The sequence below is a fragment of the Pogoniulus pusillus genome, chromosome 2 (assembly GCF_015220805.1).
Source record: "Pogoniulus pusillus isolate bPogPus1 chromosome 2, bPogPus1.pri, whole genome shotgun sequence".
Taxonomy (NCBI): domain Eukaryota; kingdom Metazoa; phylum Chordata; class Aves; order Piciformes; family Lybiidae; genus Pogoniulus; species Pogoniulus pusillus.
The window spans coordinates 45,193,647-45,219,188 of NC_087265.1; the positions used below are offsets into that span (position 1 = coordinate 45,193,647).

At 44.7% G+C, this 25,542-nt stretch overlaps 1 protein-coding gene and 1 non-coding gene across 5 annotated transcripts in view; both read right to left on the reverse strand.

Annotated features, from left to right (window-relative positions):
• Positions 1–25,542, reverse strand: part of CSRNP3 (cysteine and serine rich nuclear protein 3) — a 142,148-nt gene that overhangs the window by 85,208 nt on the left and 31,398 nt on the right. For all 4 annotated transcript variants that reach the window (XM_064163891.1, XM_064163869.1, XM_064163911.1 and 1 more), the window contains exon 2: positions 18,694–18,864. In XM_064163891.1, the coding sequence (XP_064019961.1) occupies positions 18,694–18,841 (148 nt within the window). In that variant the 5' untranslated portion in view covers positions 18,842–18,864. The remainder of the gene's footprint in view (positions 1–18,693; positions 18,865–25,542) is intronic.
• On the reverse strand, positions 7,699–7,862 carry LOC135188363 (U1 spliceosomal RNA). The gene has a single exon (XR_010307674.1). It is a non-coding gene; the product is annotated as a U1 spliceosomal RNA (small nuclear RNA).

Here is a 25,542-nt window from a genome sequence, read left to right on the forward strand (position 1 = left end):
GCATGAAAAGACAGGTTACTGCCTGAGGAGGAAGGCGCAGAAGTGACAAGACTCTTGAACTGGCAGACTGTAGTCTGTCACAAAGCAACTGCAGAATAAGCACTTCTGAAGCTACTTTGTATTTAACTGGCTAAAACAAAAACCTTGGCAAAAAAAAAAACTTTCCAGTGTCAGATCTCACCTATCTAAGGTTAAATTATTAACTTTCCCAGCTGGTATTTGTTTGGGAATTTGCTTACTCTTGTGAACTAGCTACAGCAGTTAACTTGTCATTTAAAAACCAAATGGAACAAATTTTCCCTTTACAAGAGGAAAGGCAAGGAAATGAAAAAAAAAAAGTAACTGTTCTGTTGTCACATTATTTATTGATGCTATCATAGCTTATATTAGATAGGTTACTTAATGTTATTTAGTAAACAAAGCCCTGAAGAGGAAATCCCTTTGATCTGATCTCTTACATACTCCAGAATCCTAAATCCAGCAATCAGAGGGAGAAACAAGGAGTGGGTGGAAACTCTTAGCTTTCCTCAACGTCTCAAATCAGAAAGTATGACAAAATCTTGCCTTCCACTGCAGGATTACAATAGCAGATGCAAACAGGAATTAGTAGTAGGCAGTAAATTCCAGTGTCTGATCACTACCCAGAATTTTCAATACCTTGTTTCAACAAATTTTACATTCAGGCACCCAAGAAGTTCATTCCAGAGATCTGATTTACGTTTTCATGCCTAGAGAAATAAATGAAGCACTTTATATATGGAAAAGCCCATTTTCATGGAATCATAGAATCAGCAAGGTTGGAAGAGACCTCCAAGATCATCCAGTCCAACCTAGCACCCAGCCCTATCCAGTCAACCAGACCATGGCACCAAGTGCCTCAGCCACTCTTTTCTTGAACACCTTCAGGGATGACGAACAAGACCAAAGATGATTTGGAAAGCTTTCCTGCACCTCTTAAGTCAGCCAAAGCTCTGGGTTGATTTTTTTACCTGCTTTTTTTATTATGTTTTTCATTACAGTTCCACCTTACTGTATCATAAAAACAAAAGGAACACACTTCGTTTCTCTTGAGTATTACAGAAGAAACATATTTCAACATAGAATCGTAGGATCAACCAGGTTGGATGACACCTCTAAGATCATCCAGTCCAACCTCTCACCCAGCCCTATCCAGTCAACTAGACCGTGGCACTAAGTGCCTCATCCAGGCTTTGCTTCAACACCTCCAGGCATGGCGACTCCACCACCCCCCCTGGGCAGCCCATTCCAATGCCAATCACTCTCTCTGGCAACAACTTCCTCCTAACATCCAGCCTAAAGTGTTATTCTTAAATGAATATTATGAAAATTTTCTAATGAATTCACTTATGCACTAAAGATGAGGAAAGCTGAGCCAAGTGAGCCTTCATCAAGTGGCATGCATCCTCCTCTTCGCTGTCAAAATTCATCAGATTATCAAAAATCAGGAACAAGAGAATATGTGTCTTAGGCTACTGAGAAAGAATCATCTGCCAGCTGCCTTTGGTAATGTGTGATAAGGATAATCCAGGCAATGTGAAAGAGCATATAGAAAGTTAATTGGAGTCAGGCTATAAAAACATTAAACAAGGGACACAGGAAAAGGAGATCAGTAACTCTATGGTCATGAACTACCCAAAGAAGGACACTGAAGCTGATGAAGGATCTGGGCAACAGAGCTTATGATGAGTGGCTGAGCAAACTACCTGAAGAGTGGTTGTGGCCACGAGGAGGTTGCTCTCTTCTCTCAGGTGGCCAGCGCCAGAACAAGAGGACACAGCCTCAGGCTGCGCCAGGGGAGATTTAGGCTCGAGGTGAGGAGAAAGTTCTTCACTGAGAGAGTCATTGGACACTGGAATGGGCTGCCCGGGGAGGTGGTGGAGTTGCCGTCCCTGGGGCTGTTCAAGGCAGGATTGGACGTGGCACTTGGTGCCATGGTCTAGCCTTGGGCACTGTGGTAAAGGGTTGGACTTGATGATCTGTGAGGTCTCTTCCAACCTTGGTGATACTGTGATACTGTGAAACTGGGATTGTTAAGTCTAGGGAAAAGGAGGCTGAAAGGAGACCTTGCTCTCTGTAACTACCTGAAAGGAGGCTGCAGCCAGGTGGAGGTTGGTCTCTTCTCCTTAGTATTAAAGGATAGAAAAAGAGGAAATGACAGTTCACAGGATCACAGGATATTAGGGGTTGGAAGTGACCCAAGAAGATCATCAAGTCCAACCCCCCTGCCAGAGCAGGACAATCCTATCTAACACAGATCACAGAGGAACACATCCAGACAGGCCTTGAAAGTCTCCAGAGAAGGAGACTCCACAACCTCTCTGGGGAGCCTGTGCCAGTGCTCTGGGACCCTTACAGTGAAGAAGTTCCCCTTTGTGGTGAGGTGGAACCTCTTGTGCTGCAATTTACACCCACTGCTCCTTGTCCTATCCCAGGGAGCAGTGAGCAGAGCCTGTCCCCCGACTCCTGGCAGCCCTCAGATACTTATAAACATTTATCAAATCCTCTCTAAGTCTTCTCTTCTTCAGACTAAACAGCCCCAGGTCCCTCAGCCTCTCCTCATAAGCCATGCCCTTCAGTCCCCTCATCATCCTCTTAGCCCTCCACTGGAGCCTCTCCAGCAGATCCCTGTCCCTCTTCAACTGCAGAGCCCAAAACTGAGCACAGTATCCGAGAGGAGGTCTCGCCAGGGCCGAGTAGAGGGCAAGGAGACCCTGTCTTGATCTGCTGGACACACTCTTCCTAATACACCACATAAACAAACACCCTTCAGGATAGATCACAAAGAGAGTGATTAACCATTGGAATGGGCTGCCCAGAGATGGTTAAGTCACCATCCCTGGAGGTGTTCAAGAAAAGCCTGGATGAAGCACTTAGTGCCGTGGTCTGGTTGATTGGCTAGGGCTGGGTGCTAGGTTGGCCTGGATGATCTTGGAGGTCTCTTCCAACCTGGCTGTGTCTATGATTCTAGGAGAAGTTAATTACACCTGCATTTTCTGACTTCTCCTTCATCAGTACTTTCAGCATTCAACAATACCATTCTAATACCAAACACCTAAAGGATAACAATTAGACAAGTTTTCCAGCAGCTGAGCAATGCTTGCAGCAAATGATGAACATTATCCAAGAGAAGATGCTATCATAATTTCCTTGATAAATAGCACATACTTTCAATTACTTTTTGGTGTTATTAAAATACTGTTCTCTGCATCCATTTACTACCTGAGATGTGTTTGCCATCTCTTTGTGGCTGAACAAATCATATCCACTACTTTGGAAAAAACAAATTACATCATGACGTGCATACTAAAATACAGGTTGGAAGGTACCTCTTCAGATGGCTTTCTGTTTCCTTTTCCAAATACTAAATAGCTTTTCCTTTTGCAAGCTACTGAAGAAATATGTAAACATGCAATAATTATTTCATTGCCAAACACAGGCTACAAGCTTGGAATATTTTTCCTCTATAAATCTGATTAAATTGGAAGCTGCTGATGAACACTAATCCTAAAGCTTTTAGCATGAATTTCAAGTATTTTAAAGTACAAAGTTGCATCTGGAAAATGGAATTTTTTTACTAAGGTTGTTTGAAAATTGCTACCAATATCTCTGCAGAGATGTAAAGTAGTGCATCAGGTTTTATACCATAAAATGCTACAAAAGTCAAATTGGAACTGCAAATTGTATGGATATACACACAAGGGAGACAAAGCTGGTGAGGGGCCTGGGGGAAGTATAGGCTGGATGTTAGGAGGGAGTTCTTCACAGAGAGAGTGATTGGCATTGGAATGGGCTGCCCAGGGAGGTGGTGGAGTCACTGTCCCTGGAGGTGTTCAAGAAAAGCCTGGCTGAGGCAGTTAGTGACATGGTCTGTTGACTGGATAGGACTGGGTGCTAGGTTGGACTGGATGATCTTGGAGGTCTCTTCCAACCTGGCTGATTCTGTGATTGATTCTATGGTTGAATACAAGTCCTACGAGGAGAGGCTGAGGGAGTTGGGGGAGCAACAGAACAAAGGGACACAGTCTCAAGTTGTGCCAGGGGAGGTCTAGGCTGGATGTTAGGAGGAAGCTGTTGCCAGAGAGAGTGACTGGCATTGGAATGGGCTGCCCAGGGAGGTGGTGAGTTGCCATCCCTGGAGGTGTTCAAGCAAAGCCTGGATGAGGCACTTGGTGCCATGGTCTAGTTGATTTGCTATGGCTGGGTGCTAAGTTAGACTGGATGATCTTGGAGGTCTCTTCCAACCTGGTTGATTCTATGATTCTATATGAATAGCTGCTACTGTACTACTGACCTTATGATTTCAAAGAACACAAGTTTCTCTCAAGAGATTTTAAGACCTCTGAAACCACGTTTTAGTTTGTAGACATCTCCTTAATCTGCCCTCAAAGCAACGAAATCCATGTCTCATTACTATTACAATGATATCAGCAAACATTTATGATTTCTATCAAAGTATTAGCAATGCCTTATGTACTCACAGAATAAACAGAAAATTCAGTTTGTTTGCAGTTACCATATTGGGGTAGGAAGAAAGAAATCAAACCAACATGTGAATCACACACATGAGTAAGCCACAGAAGTTATTTTACCAAAATATTTAGTTACTACAAACACTTATTGACTGACTTATAAAACATTTTATATTACAGAAGAGCAGGCCTGACTGTGATGGTTTGGGTGTTACCTGCCCCCCTACACTTAAGAAAATCACTCAGAGTAGACTCAGCCACTGTGGAATTTGAAGAATGAAGTTTTATATTTACAGCTCAGCACAACATACAAGCAGGTATTTACAATCTACACAGCTAGAGAAGAAAATATACTAGTTAAAAAGTAATACAGAAACACAGCAGCCCTCCCAGAAACCACAGTGCTCAGGAGGAGCTCCAAACCATCCTTCAACCTCCTCCCACCCCTCTACTTTACCCCACACTTTGCCTTACGTTCAAGGTGAGTTTGGAGGGTTGGCCAGGGGAGTTAGGAAGCAGATGGATTAGTCACTTAGACAGCAGGTTAGGTTAAAGTTCATGCAGCCCCATAGCCCAGAGAGCAACTCTGTTATCTCTGTCTGTGTTCTTGTTTTTATCCATCTTAGTAAGCCTGTGAGTGCAGTAGACATCACCACTGTTTCCTTTTCACAGCCTATAATCTAATTCTTCTCACCAAAACATCCCAGCTAGGCTCAAACTAGCACACTGACTTCTAGTGTAAATGATATTACAACCTCTGAGCACACAGCCAGTACAAACATGTGGTTTCTGGTACACATGAGCTACTTCTGCTCTGACACAACAGGGCATCTGAAAACTCCTTGCATTTCACTGAGCGGAACAAAATTCAGAACTGCAGGGACAATTAAACATTAATCCTGCTTACCAAGACAGGTGGCAGATTTGCCATCTGTTGAAGTCTTTAAAGCAAGGTTTGATAATGTTCTAAAAGACTTTTTTTTTAAATGTTCTTTTGGAAAACAACCAACCAAACAAAAAACTCACACACTGCATCCATAGCGTGCACTTGCGGACGTAGCTGTGGTATAAGGAGAAGAGAGCGAAGGCAGAATCCAGCAACAGTTCCCTCTATGCCTGTTTGTGTCATTTTCCATTCTGGTCCCTAATATTTGTGTTCCTGTGTGATGGTTTGGGAGTTACCTGCACTACCACTCGTATGAAATCACCCAGACCAGACTCAGCTGGATGGCAGTTAAAGAATGAAGCTCTATATTTACAGCTTAGCACAATATACAAGCAGAGAGTTTCAATCCATACAGCTATAGGCAGAAATATACAAGTTAAAAGTAATACAGAAACACAACAGCCCTCCCAGAAATTAAGAGTCCCCAGGAGGGGCTCCCAACCACCCTTCCAACTTCTTTCCACCCCCGACCTTATCCCAGACTTTGCCTTATGTGCAAGGTGAGTTTGGAGGATTGCCAAGGCGGGGCTAGAAGCAGAAGGATTAGTTACACATATCCAAGAAGAAGGGAAACACTCCAGAGACAGACACACAAACTCTGTCTTATCTATGTCTGTGTTCTTGTTTTTATAGAATAATAGAATCAACCAGGTTGGAAGAGACCTCCAAGATTATCCAGCCCAACCTAGCACCAAACCCTATCCAATCAACTAGACCATGGTACTAAGTGCCTCATTCAGGCTTTCCTTGAACATGTCCAGGGACAGTGACTCCAGCACAACTTGAGACTGTGTCCCCTTGTTTTGTTGCTGCTTGTCTGGCAGAAGAGACCAACCCCCACCTGGCTACAGCCTCCCTTCAGGTAGCTGTAGACAGCAATGAGGTCTGCCCTGAGCCTCCTCTTCTGCAGGCTGCACACCCCCAGCTCCCTCAGCCTCTCCTCACAGGGCTGTGCTCCAGGCCCCTCACCAGCTTTGTTGCCCTTCTCTGGACATGTTCCAGCATCTCAACATCTCTCTTGAATTAAGGAGCCCAGAAGTGGACACAGGACTCAAGATGTGGCCTGACCAGTGATGAGTACAGGGGCAGAATAACCTCCCTTGTCCTACTGGCCACACTGTTCCTGATAGAGGCCAGGATGCCATTGGCTCTCCTGGCCACCTGGGCACACTGCTGGCTCATCTTCAGCCTACTATCTACCAGTACCCCCAGGTCCCTTTCTTCCTGGCTGCTGTCCAACCACTCTGTCCCCATGCTGTAGCGCTGCTGGGGGTTGTTGTGGCAGACACCACCATTGTTTCCTTTTCACAGCCTATAATCTATTTTTTCTCATTAAAAGATACCAATTTGCCTCAGTCTAGGCACATCCTGCTTTAAAATAATGCCAGAATCTTATCTTGCTTCAGTATTTCAGCTTGCAGATGATTTCAACTTGCAGAGGATTAGAAAGGAATATCATTTCAACATTTCCAAATGTAGAGTCTGGTTTCTACAGTGTGATCATTTTTCCTTCCCATCTTCAGTGGCACTGATAATTGAGCACAGCTGGAGACAGGCTTATGGCCAGAAGCAGCAGAGAGACACTTCAAATGTGCCTGGAAGGTATTTTGTGCTCACAGTTAGTTCATAATGACATGATTATGAAGAAGCCTTAGTCCAGACTCCAGTTAGACCTTTGGTGATTTTCATATCCTCCTTCAGCACGGGCCATGACTCTCTGGGTATACAACTCTTTGCTGTGAGCTTGAGCACGACCAGAGCAGCACTTGCCATTGCACCAATGCTCAGTGTTTTTTAGGATCAAATTCATTTGAGAAAGCAAAGGTTTTGATCATAATAATAATGTTTAAGTGATAATTACAATCTGCATCATAACGGCAAAGTGGATAAAGCCTCCAAAACAGACACTACTGACTGCAGTGCACAAGTCAGTAATAGAGTCACAGAATCATAGAATCAACCAGGTTGGAAGAGACCTCTACTGGCCACACTGTTCCTGACACAGGCTGGGATGCCATTGGCTCTCTTGGCCACCTGGGCACACTACTGGCTCATATTCAGCCTGCCATCCACCAGTAACCCCAGGTCTCTTTCTGCCTGGCTGCTCTCCAGCCAGTAGTGCTGCTTGGGGTTGTTGTGGCCAAAGTGTAGAACCCTGCACTTGGCCTTGTTAAATCTCATCCCACTGGCCTCTGCCCACCCATCCAGCCTGTCAAGGTCCCTCTGCAGGGCTCTGCTACCTTCCAACAAACAGCACTAATACAGGGAAGAACTTAAATGCAGTCCCCCACTACCACAAATTATGCAGTCAAGTTTCCCACATGTGGGGAAATCGCAGGGGTCAGCACATCCAGAGTGCAAAGGATGAGCCTCGCCCTGGGAAAACCACCTGCCTGATCATGGTGTCTCCCCTGCCAGGTAATTATTATCTCTGTCAAGGACTTCCTCCTAACATCCAGCCTATAATTATAATGAACACACAATGTATTAGTGTTATCTTCTTCCCAACAACACACAATGATAGGTTGGACTGGACGATCTTGGAGGTCTCTTCCAACCTAGTTGATTCTATGATACAATTAAATATGACAGCAAAGGCAACAACTTCTAGTAATTTTATACAGTAGCATAACAATTAAGTGGCACCTCTGCTCTAAGACTTTTGTGTCCATTCCACACTATTCACTCCACACTAAGAATACTAGTTGAATAAGCAAAATGCAGAAGATGAAAAACAGCAGTAGAAATCAATAGGTGTGCCTCCTTTAAGAAAAAAATCACCTAAACTTTATCACTTTTTGGTAAAATGTAGGTCACCTGCAGTTTCCATAGTAACCACTGCTGAACTATACCTCTACAGATGACCACTGCTTATGTGTGCTTCCTTTGCTAGCAGGTGTCTCAGTTAAAATAAGAGCTAAGGGAGTGCTTAGAATCACCATTAGGTTACTTCTAAACATAACTTCTGCTTTAACATTTTCAAAAGCATCCCCTAATGTCCTTGTGTATACAAATTCTCCTGCTAACCAATCAGAAGCATGCAAACATGAATTTTCAGTGTTAAAAATCTACTGTCTGCATCCCAAGCCTAGTGTCTCCAAAAAAAAGAGACAATCATAGAATCAACCAGGTTGGAAGAGACCTCCAAGATCATCCAGTCCAACCTAACACCCAGCCCTAGCCAATCAACTACACCATGGCACCAAATGCCTCATCCAGTCTTTTCTTGAACATCTCCAGGGATGGCAACTCCACCACCTCCCGGGGATGTACATTTTATTTGCATCTTCTTATACAGAGCAACCCATTAAATATCAAGCAAAGCACAAGTTCAGGAAGTACTCTCATTAGGTTTAGCTGTCTTTAATAAGCACACAGCAAGTTCAGAGATTGTATATTCAGTACAATCACTGCAAGTCAGAGTTAATGGGCAGGCATATTATTACTTGGCAAACAAGCACACAGTGAAACCCAGTCATGTAACAAGGCTGGAGCCACTGATAATAACAGTTAAAGCCTCACTTGGGAGGAAGTGGTATAGTCCTCAGTCAGTCTGATGGTGAAAATCCCTTTCTCACCAGTATTACTCTGGGGCATACAGAGCTGGCAATGAATTCATTAAAACACAGAAGACTCCATGGTACAGAAAGGCTCTAATTTGCTTTAATAGTAAACTGGGAAATAACAGAACAAGTCAATGTTCTTGACAAATGCTGGCTTTCTCATTTAGAACTGGATATTAGGAGGAAGCTCTTGACAGAGAGAGTGACTGCCATTGGAATGGGCTGCCCAGGGAGGTGGTGGAGTTGCTGTCCCTAGAGGTGTTGAAGCAAAGCCTGGATGGGGCATTTAGTGCCATGGTCTAGTTTACTGGACAGGTGTGGGTGATAGGTTGGAGTGGATGATCTTGGAAGTCTCAATCTCATATACTACTCCAACTGCAAATCTAGTTTTTATTCTGCACTGAGGACAAAATACAGCCATTCTGTTTCATTTTTTGCAAATCCCACAGACAAGAGCAAATCAGAAAATATCATTTCATACATCATGTTAGCATCATTCTGCACTAGGGATCCCCAGTCTGGCTGCAAGAGATGGTTCCAGACCCACGGACAGTATGTACTCAAGAATGTGGACCAAAATTTACACAAGTTCTTGTGACAATGTGTCCAGGGGTACTCCAAATTCCTCTCTTCTCCCTCTCACTCTGCAGGTTTGAACAGGAGAATAAAGGTGCAAAAACCTGCTTCTCCCCCTCCTGCCCTGCAGGCTTGAAGTGAGGCAGCAAGAGGTGCCTTTCAGCACATGGGCTGACCCGTGTGGAAGCCCACACTGGAATGGGGCTGGTGGTTGGCTGGGTTTTTGCACCCAGTATAAATGGTAAATGGACACTTTGTTTAGAAAAAGGATAAACAGAGCATGGGTTCCCACCTTGAGGGTTCCTGGCTTGAAAGAGCTTCTGTCCTAACAGAGTGCCTGGCAGGACAGGTTGCTGTTGTGACTGGACCGTCCCTGCTTTTGGATGGCTCCTACCTTTTGTACAGCTCTTGGTTTTATCCCATCCCTGCTTTTGGATGGTTCTCCCCACTTTTGCACCCTCCTGTGCAAACCTGCAGGCTTGGCAAGTCTGGGGTCCTTTTAGAGAGAGAGCTGGCAGCATCTGGTCCACCCTCTCTCAGACCCTATCAGTAGCCAACTTCCTGGCTGCCTTGTGAGACTGGGGACACTACTGCTTTTTGCTCTCCCCTGCTGCTGTGAAGGCAGCATCATTCCAAGACCATCCCACTCCAGAAGAAGTGCTCAAGTCATTTCTGAGTTTGGCATCTCTGTCACTTGCCTCAGCCTTCTGTGGGCGTGAATCTTAATTATTGGATATAGCCTGCAATGCCAGAAGGCTGCTCCTGCAGAGGAATCCATCAAGGGATCATTGCTGAACACCTATCTCACCTCTGTGAGTGCAACCTGCTGTTCCCTTAATCTCTGCTCAGTCTGATTGACAGTGGGGTAAAACTGTGTTTATAGCTTAGCCTTTGCCATTTCCTGACTTCCTAAATATCCAGATTTATCTGTAATATCCTTTTTTGGAAGACAATTCCTGATCAAACTGAATCTGTTAATAAACTAAATTGATTTTGTAATTGATTTTGTATCTAGTTTTGGGGGCAGGGTTCCAGGCAAATAAAATAACTCTGTTTTTGTGATTCCTGACTTGGTCACTTTAATTCCCTGCCTCCACGACACAAACTGACTGTCTGTTGACTAACAAGCACAGAAAGGTCCAGAAGTGCTGCATTTCCCAGTCATTGTCTAAGGTGTTTTTGAAATCTGTTCCACACACATCAGTGTAGTGAAAGAGGATGAGTCACTTTCACTGACTAAGAATTTGCAAACTGCTGGAGCATTAAATTCCTTTGATCTTTGTAAGATGGCTCATTCTTATTCTGTTCATTGGCCCTCCCTCTTTTCCCAGTTATGAGCCAGCCAATCTGTAGCCTTTTCTGCAAACTGACATATTTACCAAGTGAAATCTGTTACCATTGCTTTCTTGCTCTGACTGAAAAAACACCCTGTTGCTTGTCAAGCTCCTCAACTCAGAGAACCTCCTCTCTACATGGCAGAGGTGTTTTCTCACTCTGATCAGCCCTTTATTAGCTCTCTCTCTCCCCAGTAGCAATTAGTAGCTCACTTATGCACTCTATGCTTTTATCACAGAATCATAGAAGCAGTCAGGGGTGGAAGGGACCACAAGGATCAGCCAGTTCCAACCCCCCTGCCATGGCCAGGGACACCTCACACTAGAGCAAGCTGGCCACAGCCTCATCCAGCCTGGCCTTAAACATCTCCAGCCATGGGGCCTCAACCACCTCCCTGGGCAACCCATTCCAGGCTCTCACCAATCTCATGGTTAAGAACTTCCTCCTCACACTCATTCTCAACCTACCCATCTCCAGCTTTGCTCCATTCCCCCTAGTCCTGTCACTACCTAAAAACTCCCTCCAATTTCAGCAAGTCATATTTTTGCTCCTTTCTCTCCTTGTATTTTATCCTTCCACCTAATGAAACTCCATCTCAGTTCCCAAGTATCATTTTTCTGATGAGACACAAAAATTGCCAAAGAATCTCAGGAAGAAAACACAGTGCAGCTTTGAGCCACGTCTTGATTAGTACATTTCTTTAAGAGATAACATTGGAATCTAAGTATCTACATGATCTGAAAAGTAAGAGTGTCTTAAATTGTAAGCATAAATTATCATTCATTTTCTAGAGTTGTGTAATAACTGTAATAAGGCTATCTTCTCATCTGTTACAGCTGAAAAATTAGTGCCTGCAGAGCCTGCCACAAACAGGTATCCACCTTTAGACAGCAATTCAATTACAGTACTGATTAGCAAAAAGCATCTTGGTGTTTTCACTCGAGTTCTTTGATGGAAAAATACTGTACAGTCCTAAAAAAAACCCCCATCTTTTAGCATTTTATTCTTTACCAATTAAAAATCACCGTTGCCATGGAAACTGCAAAACCTGCAGTCAGTTATGACATAACAAGATAATGGGAAATGTCTACTGGCTCTGGTGTGCCTGCTGGAAATGCTTCAGTGAATTGAACTAGGGAGTCAAGGAGTTCCCCAAATCTAACAGAGAATCTTATGAGAACAGGTATGAGTGCTGGCCTGGTTCAGGAACAGTGTGGCCAGTAGGATAAGGGAGGTTATTCTGCCCCTGTACTCAGCACTGCTCAGGCCACACCTTGAGTGCTGTGTCCAGTTCTGAGCTCCTCATTTCAAGAGAGATGTTGAGGTGCTGGAATGTGTCCAGAGGAGGGTGACAAGGCTGGTGAGGGGCCTGGAGCACAGCCCTGTGAGGAGAGGCTGAGGGAGCTGGGGGTGTGCAGCCTGGAGAAGAGGAGGCTCAGGGCAGACCTCATTGCTGTCTACAGCTACCTGAAGGGAGGCTGTAGCCAGGTGGGGTTGGTCTCTTCTGCCAGGCAAGCAGCAACAGAACAAGGGGACACAGTCTCAAGTTGTGGTGGGGGAGGTCTAGGCTGGATGTTAGGAGGAAGTTGTTGGCAGAGAGAGTGATTGGCATTGGAATGGGCTGCCCAGGGAGGTGGTGGAGTTGCCATCCCTGGAGGTGTTCAAGGAAAGCCGGGCTGAGGCACTTAGTGCCATGGTCCAGTTGATTGGCTATGGCTGGGTGCTAGGTTGGACTGGATGATCTTGGAGATCTCTTCCAACCTGGCTGATTCTCTGATCATGTCTCTATAACAAGAATGGCATTAATTTGTTTCCTACATACATAATGCAGGCTTCTTCCTAGAAAACAAGTGTCTGACTCACACAAATCCCTAAACCTTAGGCGGAGGGAGACAAATACATGTCTTCAGTAGACTGGGGCCCTTGTCAACAATGTGTATAAAACTCTGGAGCTTCTCACTCTTCACTTTCACTGTGGCATTTTTTGTTAGAAACTACACTTAAAACATCACTCAGCATTTCTGCATGTCATTACCACAGTTACTGCTCTTGTATATATATATATGTATATACACAAGCACACAGAAATGCTTTTTCACACACACTATATATATATACACATACACACTTATGCTTTTATGAAGCTATGGATATCTGCACATGTGTAAACATGCACACAGACCTATATCTTTATTGAAAAAGGTACATTCATTTCCAGTGATGCAACTGAGGAAATGAAAGTGAGAGAGTGATTTGCCATTGGAATGGGCTGCCCAGGGAGGTGATGGAGTCATCATCCCTGGAGGTGTTCAAGCAAAGCCTGGATGAGGCACTTAGTGCCATGGTCTAGTTGACTGGATAGGGCTGTGTGATAGATTAGACTGAATAATCTTGGAAGTCTCTTCCAACCTGGTTGATTCCATGAGTCTATGAAAAGCAATTAGTGCAACTTGAATCATCTAACTGATTCAGCTATGTCCAACACTTATTTATGACTAAAAATTGCTACCACAGGATAAGAAAAATATAAAGATTATTATAAAAAGCTGAATATTAATTACTAACAATAGCCTTAATCTACATGCAGATTATAAAACACTGTTATAATATTACATTCCACTATCTGCTGTGTGCTGAGAGGGATTACTGGAGCTCATGGCATTTTAGAGGAGCTTTTAGATCGCTGTTGTGCATCTCAGCAGTTCCTTGGAGAAGGAATGCATCTGCACATGTATTGATAAAAGAAGAGCAAGAGGAATCTGTATGAATCTTTTTAGACTCTTCTGAACAGCAGAGTGGCTTTGGGCACACAGTAGGAGTCCAGAGTTCAGGGAACGTGTACAGAATACACTCAGTACTGCATAAAGCAGGCTGAGGAGGAATTTCACACCAGTCACAGACCAGGCTAGAGCAAACACCTCTTAGATATTCTAAGAGCTTGCTGTTATGCATGTAACATGTGAGGATAGGGCTGTCTGCAGCAGCAAGGCATGCTCTGTTGCTTTGTCCACTATTAAAACTTCATGCAACCCAATTCTGCAACTTGCTCAAATCACCTCTATTTGAAACTCTTCTTCTTCTTGGTTTTCTTTTTACACCTGGAGATTTTGCACTGCTAACAGATTTTTCATTTGGGTTTTGAAGAAGCTGACGACATCTAGACATTATCAATGACAGATGAGAAGAATCTGATGACTAACAGAAATGATCAACAACAGATGACAAGACAAGATGACTACTACCACCGGATTCTGATTGAATAGAAATGAGTTGTGATACAAAATACCCAATTCCAGATCCACTGAAAAACCTTTAGTAAGTACTAAGCTGTTGCAGTAATTACTCCAATAAGATCATTCTCCCCAGAAACATATGAAAGAACATTCCCAGAAAAACAACAGATCATAGAATCAACCAGGTTGGAAGAGACATCCAGGATCATCCAGTCCAACCTAACACCCAGCCCTAGCCAGTCAACTGGACCATAGCACTAAGTGCCTCAGCCAGGCTTTGGTTCAACACCTCCAGGGACGGTGACTCCACCACCTCCCTGGGCAGCCCATTCCAATGCCAATCACTCCCTCTGGGAAGAACTTCCTCCTAACATCCAGCCTAGACCTCCCCCACCACAACTTGAGATTGTGTCCCCTTGTTCTGTTGCTGGTTGCCCGGTAGAAGAGGCCAACCCCACCTGGCCACAACCTCCCTTCAGGTAGCTGTAGACAGCAATGAGGTCTGCCCTGAGCCTCCTCTTCTCCAGTCTGCACACCCCCAGCTCCCTCAGCCTCTTCTCACAGGGCTGTGCTCCAGGCCCCTCAGTGACTTCATTGCCCTTCTCTGGACACATTCCAGTATCTCAACATCTCTCTTGAATCGAGGGGCCCAGAACTGGACACAGGACTCAAGGTGTGGCCTGACCAGTGCTGAGTACAGGGGCAGAATAACCTCCCTCATCCTACTGGCCACACTGTTCCTGATACAGGCCAGGATGCCATTGGCTCTCTTGCTAGTAAAACTGAGCAAATAAACTTCTTATACAAGAATTGCCTGATTTTCTTTCAGGTAACAAACATGAAAACACTCAGAAGTTCCTCATCTAATTTTTGTCAAATATTACACTTTGTTGGGCTGTAGGTCTGATTCTTCAATACCCTGTATAAACACTGCTGTAAAAAATAGTGCAGATGTGGCTTCAATTTTGATACTGCTGAACTGTACAAGATTCAACTATGGAGAGTCAATCTCTCTTGTATATTTCTGCCTTACAAAAACAGTTGGAACTAGTTTATTGTGATGGTTTGGGTGTTCCCTGCCCCTCCACACTTCAGAAGATCACCCAGACTAGACTCAGCCAGCTCTGGATGTATGAATGAAGCTTATATTTACAGCTAGCACAATATACAAGCAGATATTTACAGTATAGACAGAAATATACAAGGTAAAAGGTAATACAGAAACACAACAGCCCTCCCAGAAACCTGAGTGCCCAGGAGGGGCTCTCAACCACCCCTTCACCTTCCCCCTACCCCTCTCAAACTTACCCCAGTCCCAAGGAAGAATGGAGGTTTGGCCAAAGGGTAAAGAAGCAAAGTGGATTAGCCAAAAATAGAGGGTGAGGTTAGAGAGATGCAGCTCAGCCAGAGGCCCCAGCGAGGGTGAAAGTGATGGCAAGAGTGTTATCAAATGTTTTTGTTTCTTGTTTCTGTACTTCTCAGCAAGGCTGCGAGGGAAGTAGACATCACCATTGTTTCTCTTTCCACAGCCTGTAATGTAGTTCTTCTCACCAAAACATTCTAGCTGGCTTCAAACTAGCACATTTATTTACTGATTTCACAGAATCACAGAATTGCTTAGATTGGAAAATACCTTTAAGATCATCCAGTCCAATCATTAGTTTCACACTGACAAGTCCTTGACTAAACCAAATCCCTCAGCACAACATCTAATCACTAGGAATCACTGTGGTTAGAAATAACCACCAGGATCAGCCAGTCCAACCTTCATCCCAGCATCCTTCATCATTAGACCATAGCCTCAAGTGCCACAGCCACTCTCCTTTTAAACACCTCCAGGGATGGTGACTCCACCACCTCCCTGGGCAGCCTGTTCCAGTGCCTGACCACCTGCTCAGTAAAGAACTTCCTCCCAACATCCAACCTAAACCTTCCCTGATGCAACTTATGGCCATTTCCTCTTGCCCCATCATGAGTAATTTGGGAAAAGAGACCAGCTCCAGACTCAGTACAACCTCCTTTTAAGTAGTTAGCTGTAGAGGGCAATAAAGTCCCCTCTCAGCCTACTCAGTCTGCTGTCCCAGCAGTCAGGGATATTTTGAGATGATGTTTTTTCTTCTCCCACAAAAACTTTACAAAGTACTTACCTAGAAAGTTACATGAGAAAAGTACTGCTATTGCCTACAGAAACATGAGCAAATACCTTGTGGCTTTGTCAAGAATGAAACATGAAAGCAAAGAAAAACCCAAACCTCAAAACCCCCCAAAATAACACCCAACCAATAAACCACCAACACATTAAAATGGAAAACAACAAAATAAATGTATCTGCATCGTGCCCTGAAGCCTGCTCAGTAGACAAAAAGCACTAGCAGATTGTCAAATGGAAGAAATTCCAGCCCAAAAATCCCATTGCTGAATTTGGAGACTTCAAGTTCCAAGAGCAACAGCGAGCCTCAAATATAATCAAAGCAGGGCAATAACGAGTTGGAGAGGGGGAGGCAGTTGGACATCTAACATCCACTTGTGTGTCAGATGATCTCAGTCTTTGTTCTTCCCAGTAACATTCTAAATGGAGCTTCCTGTCTACAAAAACCCTGTAGTTTTCAAAACCACTCAGGACCAGCTGCCATCTGCACTCACCAGAGGTGGGGCAGCTAAACTGAAGTATCAAATCAGAACACAGGATGCACACACACATCCGGCAGGAGAAAGCAACAAAGCTAGCAGAGACTTGAGCTAGTAAGCTGATAAAGCAAAACACAGTTCCTTATAGGCTTAACACAAAAGGCAAGGTCAGCTAAGATATCAGACAAGGCTTGCTCACAGCTTTAGCCACTCAGGTCCTGTAAGCCTGCAAGGACAGACAGGACACAGCCTCTCTGGGCAATCTGTTGCTGTACCTCGCTGTCCTCATGGTGAAAAGTTTCTCTTTATATTCATATGAAACATCTCTCATCTCAAGCTACCTCACCTGCCTTTCACCCATCCATCACAGACCACTGGGAAAAGCCTGACCACGTTCTGAGTAAGCTCCTGAAAGGTACTGCATAGTTTCTACCAGGTGCCCACCCAGCCTTTCTTTCTTCAGGCTGAACAAGGTCAAGTCCCTGTGTCTCCCTCACAGGTGCAACACTCCATCTCTCTCATCACTTTGGTCTGCCTCCACTCAACTTGCTTCACTTTACCAATGTTTTGCTTGCATTGGAGGGGGCCAAATCTGGACACAACATTCTGAAGCGCTACACTGAAGGGATAATCCTCACTCCTGCTCTGCTAGCTGCTTTTCTACACAGCTTTTCCCCAACCAGTCAGCTCCCAGACACTGTCACTGCAAGGGCCTCTTTCTTCCCAGGTACAAATCTGCATTTGTCTTTGCTGAATTTTGTGTCTCGTCAGCTCACTCAGACAGCCTGCCTAGGTCCCTCTGCATGGGGCTTTTTGCTTCAGGGCATCAACTAGTGCTCTCAGTGTGATTCTCTCCAAACCTAATGCAACTCACTCTCTCACCTCCTTTAGATGAGCCATAAAGATGAAAAGCAGGACAAGCCTCAGGATAGACTCCTGTGTTGCCCCCTGGAGGTTGAAAACCACCACCCTCAGCTGAACATCTGAGTCCTCAAGAGTGAAAAGTCCAAGCAAAGTGAAGGTGGTAGAGAAGTGCTCTTTACCCAGAGGAGCTTTTTCTTCTTTTCAGACAATAACTGCACTAATCCTACTGCTAGCTGTAACTCACAAACAACTCTGGCCTAGCTTTATTAGACAGCCAATAATAATAAAAATTCCAGATCACTTACTGCTAATCATTTACCAATGGTTTACTGCAGATACAGGGCTTTATGTAGACTTCATCATTTACACAAGTTCAGTAATGTAACCTCAGCCTGAGGAGTCAAAAGAAAAATATGCTGAAAATTAACTATTCATGTTCAGCTGCTTGAGTGGAAACAAAACCAGGTACCTGTTACTGCAGCGTCTCATGGAGACATCAAATGTCAATCCAGTATTTTCTCAGGGAGAATTACACATTTCTTCCCCTGTTTACTCCTGTACTGAGTTGCAGAGAAGGACTGAGAGCTTTGTGGTTGCATTGGCTCAGGTGGCAGGATAAATGATCACAGCGATGAGCTATTTTGTCACAGATGGTGTGCACTACTCTGAACAGACAGCACCAAGCAGAAACACCAGCCTCCAAGCTTTGTTGCTGCTGATTTTCCCTCTCCCCTCAAATCATCATCCAAAATAGAAGATGTTCTCCTATATATCTAAAACATTTCACACTATCTAGATGTCAATGTTACAGTAAAAAAGGAGAGCAACCTCTGAAACTTACTCAATGCATTTTCTTGCATGAATGACTACCACCAGAGGAAAGATTCCTTTTTCAAACCACTCATTTTTCACATTGGCAACATTTAACTATAAGAGAAAAATGCTTCAAAATGAAAGCAGGCAGCCTACACTATATTTCTTCTAAGTATGATGCTGAACCTTTCTTAGCTTGCATAAAAAAATCAGCATGATGCCTTACACACCACTTTGGTACTTACGAGTGAAATGGTTAGAAGTGGACGGATGGACATTACTTCCACTGTCAGCACTTTCACTGCTGGAGATGTCATCATCTGATTCCCACACACAGGAACAAGGTGAGGAGCCATCAACTTCTTCAAACTTCCTCTTTAAAATTCCACTCATTGCTGCAGTGCTGTCACATGTGCCTGTAACAGGAATAGAGGCAATGATGCACTCAAACACCTGGAAAACCTCAGTCGGATACTACTACCTGTAGCTAAATGGCTCCTTACCAAGAGTTGTAAACAACTTCTCCAGGAAGGAGGCAAACCCCCCTACCATCTGCCAGATAACCAGCTACAGAACAAGGGGACACAGTCTCAAGATGTGCTGGGGGAAGTATAGACTGGATGTTAGGAGGGAGTTGTTCCCAGAGAGAGTGATTGGCATTGGAATGGGCTGCCCAGGGAGGTGGTGGAGTTGCCATCCCTGGAGGTGTTCAAGAAAAGCCTGGATGGGGCACTTGGTGCCATGGTCTAGTTGAATAGCCAGGGCTGGGTGCTAGGTTGGCCTGGATGATCTTGGAGGTCTCTATCCAACCTGGTTGATTCTATGGTCTAGTTGATTGGCTAGGGCTGGGTGCTAGGTTGGCCTGGATGATCTTGGAGGTCCCTATCCAACCTGGTTGACTCTGTGATTCTATGGTCTAGGTGATTGGCTAGGGCTGGGTGCTAGGTTGGACTGGATGATCTTGGTGGTCTCTTCCAACCTGGTTGATTCTATGATCTAGTTGATTGGCTACGGTTGGGTGCTAGGTTGGCCTGGATGATCTTGGAGGTCTCTTCCAACCTGGTTTAGTCTATGATTATTCATTTTCTCACTGATTTTCTTATGGGCAGTCCTATTTTCTTAAGACAGAATGTAAATTCTTCCTGAATTCTACCAGCAGCAAATTAGGAACAAGCATAAAGTATATATAATTCCATATATTTCAGCAGAAATCTGCCTTTATACAATAGTTTAAAATTTACTTGGACTGAGTGGCTGGAGAGCAGCCAGGAAGAAAGGGACCTGGGGGTACTGATAGATAGTAGGCTGAAGATGAGCCAGCAGTGTGCCCAGGTGGCCAAGAGAGCCAATGGCATTCTGGCCTGCATCAGGAACAGTGTGGCCAGTAGGACAAGGGAGGTTATTCTGCCCCTGTACTCAGCACTGGTCAGGCCACACCTTGAGTGCTGTGTCCAGTTCTGGGCCCCTCAATTCAAGAAAGATGTTGAGGTGCTGGAATGTGTCCAGAGAAGGGCAACAAAGCTGGTGAGGGGCCTGGAGCACAAATCCTATGAGGAGAGGTTGAGGGAGCTGGGCCTGTTTAGCCTGGAGAAGAGGAGGCTCAGGGGTGATCTTATTACTGTCTACAACTACCTGAACGGGCATTGTAGCCAGGTGGGGGGTGGCCTCTTCTCCCAGGCAACCAGCAATAGAACAAGGGGACACAGTCTCAAGTTGTGCCAGGGGAGGTATAGGCTGGATGTTAGGAAGAAGTTCTTCACAGAGAGAGTGATTGGCATTGGAATGGGCTGCCCAGGGAGGTGGTGAAGGCACCGTCCCTGGGGGTCTTCAAGAAAAGCCTGGATGAGGCACTTAGTGCCATGGTCTAGTTGATTGGATAGGGCTGGGTGCTAGGTTGGACTGGCTGATCTTGGAGATCTCTTCCAACCTGGTTGATTCTATGATTCAGACATGCAGCAAATTTTGGAAGAAGCATAAAGTATATAAAATCCTATATATTTCAGCAGAAAACTGCCTTTATGCAATAGTTAGTTGATGCCAAGATGCCAAGAAAATGCATGACAAAAATAATGGTTTACTAGTAGTTCAAAAAGAAAAAGTCACCTCTTTCAATTCAAAGGTCTGATTTATGTAGCATTCAGTACTATCAGATGCCCACATTCTCAATTAGATTTGAGAGCATGAAGTACTTAGCATCTTTTCAGGCCAGGCTCTGCACACAGTTCTGGCTCATTCTGTAATTTTAATTTGTGCAGAAGTTTCTTGCAGAGCTTTTGTGAAATTCAGCTGTGAGTACTGGCACACATGTGGATTATTCATATTCACACAAGGAGAGTATCATGGAACTGAATCTATCCTTAGGAACCTGACTTCCTAATCATAGAATCAACCAGGTTGGAAGAGACCTCCAACATCATCCAGTCCAACCTAGCACCCAGCCCTATCCAGTCAACCAGACCACGGCACTAAGTGCCTCATCCAGGCTTTGCTTCAACACCTCCAGGGACAGTGACTCCACCACCTCCCTGGGCAGCCCATTCCAATGCCAATCACTCTCTCTGTGAAGAACTTCTTCCTAACATCCAGCCTAGACCTACCCTGGCACAACTTGAGACTGTGTCCCCTTGTTCTATTGCTGGTTACCTGGGAGAAGAGGCCACCCCCTACCTGGCTACAATGCCCCTTCAGGTAGTTGCTGAACAGAGCCAGAGTCATGTTGACCATTCCTTACTGTTTCCCTTTCACAGAATCACAGAATGTCATATGGAGCTGTTGATCTTCTTGCTCCACTTGTGAAACACCAAACAGAAAAAGATCAGAACACCTTAAAAGCAGTTCCTAGGTCATTTTAATGCATCTGACAGGCAGAAAGTATTTTTTTCTCTATTTTTAATTAAAAAGAAAACAACTTAAAAGTTTTGTGTCACCACCATAACTGATTGCATCCTACTGAAGACAGGAAATTAAGTTTAAGATCTTCACTTACAAGTTCCAGATAATATCTACTCTCTGACTATGCTAATCAGTGGAACACTGCTCTAAATAGCCTGGGGAAAAAGGCTGCTGTTTGCTGCTTTCCAGCATATCAAAACTTCTCATTCTTTCCAGTGCCAGTTGCCTTGAACCTGTTAAGCTGCCAGTTCAATTCATTTTAGAACACAGTTTAATTGAGAGTGGTGAGAGCCTGGAATGGGTTACCCAGGGAGGTGGTTGAGGCCTCATCCCTGGAGATGTTTAAGGCCAGGCTGGATACGGCTCTGGCCAGACTGCTCTCGGATAGGGTGTCCCTGCCTATGGAAGAGGGGTTGGAACCAGATGATCCTTGTGGTCCCTTCCAATCCTGAATGATTCTATGATTTTAATTCCTCCAGTAAGCTTCATTCTGCCCCTATGGATGTGTCTAATATAGAGGTAAGATTTCAGTAGAGGTGTAGAATCACAATACCAGGAACAGATGCTGCATAAAATGCTCTTTAGTACCGAACTTGCTTGTATGCAGAGCACACTAAAAATTAAATCATGAATGCATTGGGTTATAATACTGTCAGTCACACAGACAGCTTTAAATGCATATGCCTGTCATTTGTTTAGCCTGCAGAAGAGGAGGCTCAGGGCAGACCTCATTGCTGTCTACAGCTACCTGAAGGGAGGCTGTAGCCAGGTGGGGGTTGGTCTCTTCTGCCAGGCAAGCAGCAACAGAGCAAGGGGGGACAGTCTCAAGCTGTGCCAGGGGGTGGTCTAGGCTGATGTTAGGAGGAAGTTGTTGCCAGAGAGAGTGATTGGCATTGGAATGGGCTGCCCAGGGAGGTGGTGGAGTCGTTCCTGGAGGCGTTCAAGCAAAGCCTGGATGAGGCACTTAGTGCCATGGTCTGGTTGACTGGATAAGGCTGGGTGCTAGGTTGGACTGGCTGATCTTGGAGGTCTCTTCCAATCTCCTTGATTGTATGATTCTCTCGGCTTATATTACTACTTATGAAAAATATGTTTTCCTGAAAGGGCTTTCTTCCAGCTTAAGACATGACTTAAAAAGAACGTGCTTCGAGCTCAACCTTTGCCCTTTTGTCCAAAAACTAATTACTGTAAACTACAAAGAAAGCACTCTGGTTTTATTCTGAGGGCAAGGAAGGAGCATTTAGCATCACTTTCTAATAACCTTTAAAAAAAAAAGTAAGGCTACATGAAACTGGTGAGCATCAAACTTTAATGAAATTAGAGGGGAGGGGGAGTGAGGAAATAAAACAATAAAACTCATACACTGAAATCTAACAATAATAGAAAGAGGGCAGAACCCCTCCCAAAACCGAGGTTCAGAAACACCTCCTCTCAACTGTAGCCTGCATCCTCACTGTATCTACCTCTTGCCAACCACCTTTTCCATTGCCTCCTGCAGTGCTTACAGCACTGAAATTGTGAAATCACCATTATTTCCATGGCAACAGCCTGCAATATCAAAACCACAGGATTACAGCCTGACTGCAGAAGAGGGTAAAGAAGCAGCTGGAGTGTGAGAAAGAAAATGCTTACACTCAAACCTCTCAGTCACAGAGAGTGATAAATGGGCTGACAAAGAGTATATCATACAAGTAAGACTTGTCAAATCTGCATTTGTGCCCATTGAAATTGTGGCTACAGCAATGGTGAATTTCCAGGTCCAAAAAAAACTCAGTCATAACTGCATTGCAAGGCAAATCTAATAGCTGTAATCATCACTACTGTGCAGACCATCAGAGAGCAGGAACTCATTTGAGAAACTAAGATGATTGCCAGGCAAAAGCCCTTTTGGCAGACATCATCCTCCCCAAGCTTACCACACAGCTCCTGAATGACTAACATTCACCTTGCACACCAGTGAAGCCGGTGTGGATAGCGAGAGCCTCTCTAGCCAGAACTGTTTTCATCTTGCAGCAGAAACAAATGGGTTTCTTTTACACCAAAGAGCTTTAAATTTGCTTGCATTTAGCACAGCCTACACTTGCACCTGGTGTCACAACCTAGTAGCAACACAGCTGTTTCCCTGTGAAGATTGATGTAATGAACACTAACAGACGATTCCCGGGATCCTTGGAAGTGGATACAGGTTAGTTCTGCAACCAGCTAGCCAAGCAAGATAATCCAGGATGTTTGGGAATACTGCAGAACCTGACTATCCCCACATCAGACAAAGAAGGCATAGCTATCCATCGCATACATTTATCATCACTGCTGTCCAATTTCTGTTCTGAATCTCTTCCAGCAAGATTATCAAGATGGTTGTTTGACAAAAGAGTCAGGATAAAATGTAGGCATGCCAGCCTCTCTGCTATCAAGTCTCCGTTGGAAAACCCTTGGCAAGGTAAAGGAGGCAATTCCATTACTCAAGAGCTTGGCTATCACAGAGATAGATTAAAGACTATCTAAACCTGTTTGTACACACTATGTGCCAGCAGATTTCTTTAGAATAACATCTGTATGAACAGCTGCTGCTCCATAAGTCCATATTCTTCAGAAGGAGGCACATCTGCACAGTAGCATGAGGCATGAACTGATACTTAACCCACGCCTTGTTTACACAGGCATCCTGTAGTACCTAAGTGAGATCCACATCTCTAGAAGCTCCAAGCATGCTGACACACAAGCCAGTACTGTTTATGAAAGAATCACTGTGCACTCCTGTTGATGCTGTGATATATCCCAGTGGAAGATGGAGGCCAACGGGAATAAGCAACAGCAAATTTCTAACAGCAATGAGGCTATGAAGAGTGTGATGGCTCTAAAGGCTAAGTCCAGAATCAGGGAACCAGGACAGGGAACTCAACGTGTTCTTTTTCCTGCACCATAGCTATAACTGAACTAATAAATTCCAATTCTGTGGAATCAAATTGGAACACTACAGTCACAAAGAAATCTAAGCAGCGCTACAGGCTGGGGACAGAGTGGCTGAGAGCAGCCAGGAAGAAAGGGACCTGGGGGTACTGGTAGATAGCAGCTGAAGATGAGCCAGCAGTGTGCCCAGGTGGCCAGGAGAGCCAATGGCATCCTGGCCTGGATCAGGAACAGTGTGGCCAGCAGGACAAGGGAGGTTATTCTGCCCCTGTACTCAACACTGATCAGACCACACCTTGAGTGCTGTGTCCAGTTCTGGGCTCCTCAATTTAAGAAAGATGTTGAGATACTGGAACGTGTTCAGAGAAGGGCAACAAAGCTGGTGAGGGGCCTGGAACACAAACCCTATGAGGAGAGGCTGAAGGAACCAGGAGTGTTCAGCCTGGAGAAGAGGAGGCTCAGGGGTGACCTCATTGCTGTCTACAACTACCTGAAGGGAGGTTGTAGCCAGGTGGGGGTTGGCCTCTTCTGCCGGGCAAGCAGCAACAGAACAAGGGGACACAGTCTCAAGTTGTGCCAGGGGAGGTCTAGGCTGGATGTTAGGAGGAAGTTCCTCATAGAGATAGTGACTGACATTGGAATGGGCTGCCCAGGGATGTGGTGGAGTTGCCATCCCTGGAAGTGTTGATGCAAAGCCTGGATGAGGCACTTAGTGCCATGGTCTAGTTGATTGGCTATGGTTGGGTAGTAGGTTGGCCTGGATGATCTTGGAGGTCTCTTCCAATCTGGATGATTCTATAATTCTATGAATTATTAAAAAGCTGTCTAGTAGCTAAGCTTTATCCAGAGTAGCATCCTGCTGATTCACACAACTGAGTAACAAACCAGGCACTGGAAGCTTTCCTGTATGTTGATGTATCCTTTGCAAGGAAAAATGCTCCCGCAGCGATCTGCTACCATGCTACTCACCATGCTAACATGGCATGAATACACAGCAAAGCAAAACAAAGTTGAAACAGAGAGAACAGTATTAAAGCAGGGAAAATCACCTACATACATTCTTGTGAGCTCTAGGTCAAACACTACTTGCCTGCCCAGTTAAGGATTGGTAACTTAACACAGCAAAGGCATATACGATGGGTGAGGGCTGTGAGATGGAGAGGAGAGCGAGAGGTGACCTCATCAGTGTTCATATATATGTAAAGGCTGAGTGCCAGGAGGATGGAGCCAGGCTCTTCTCAGAGATGCCTGATAACAGGACAAGGGGCAATGGGTAGAAGCTGAAGCACAGG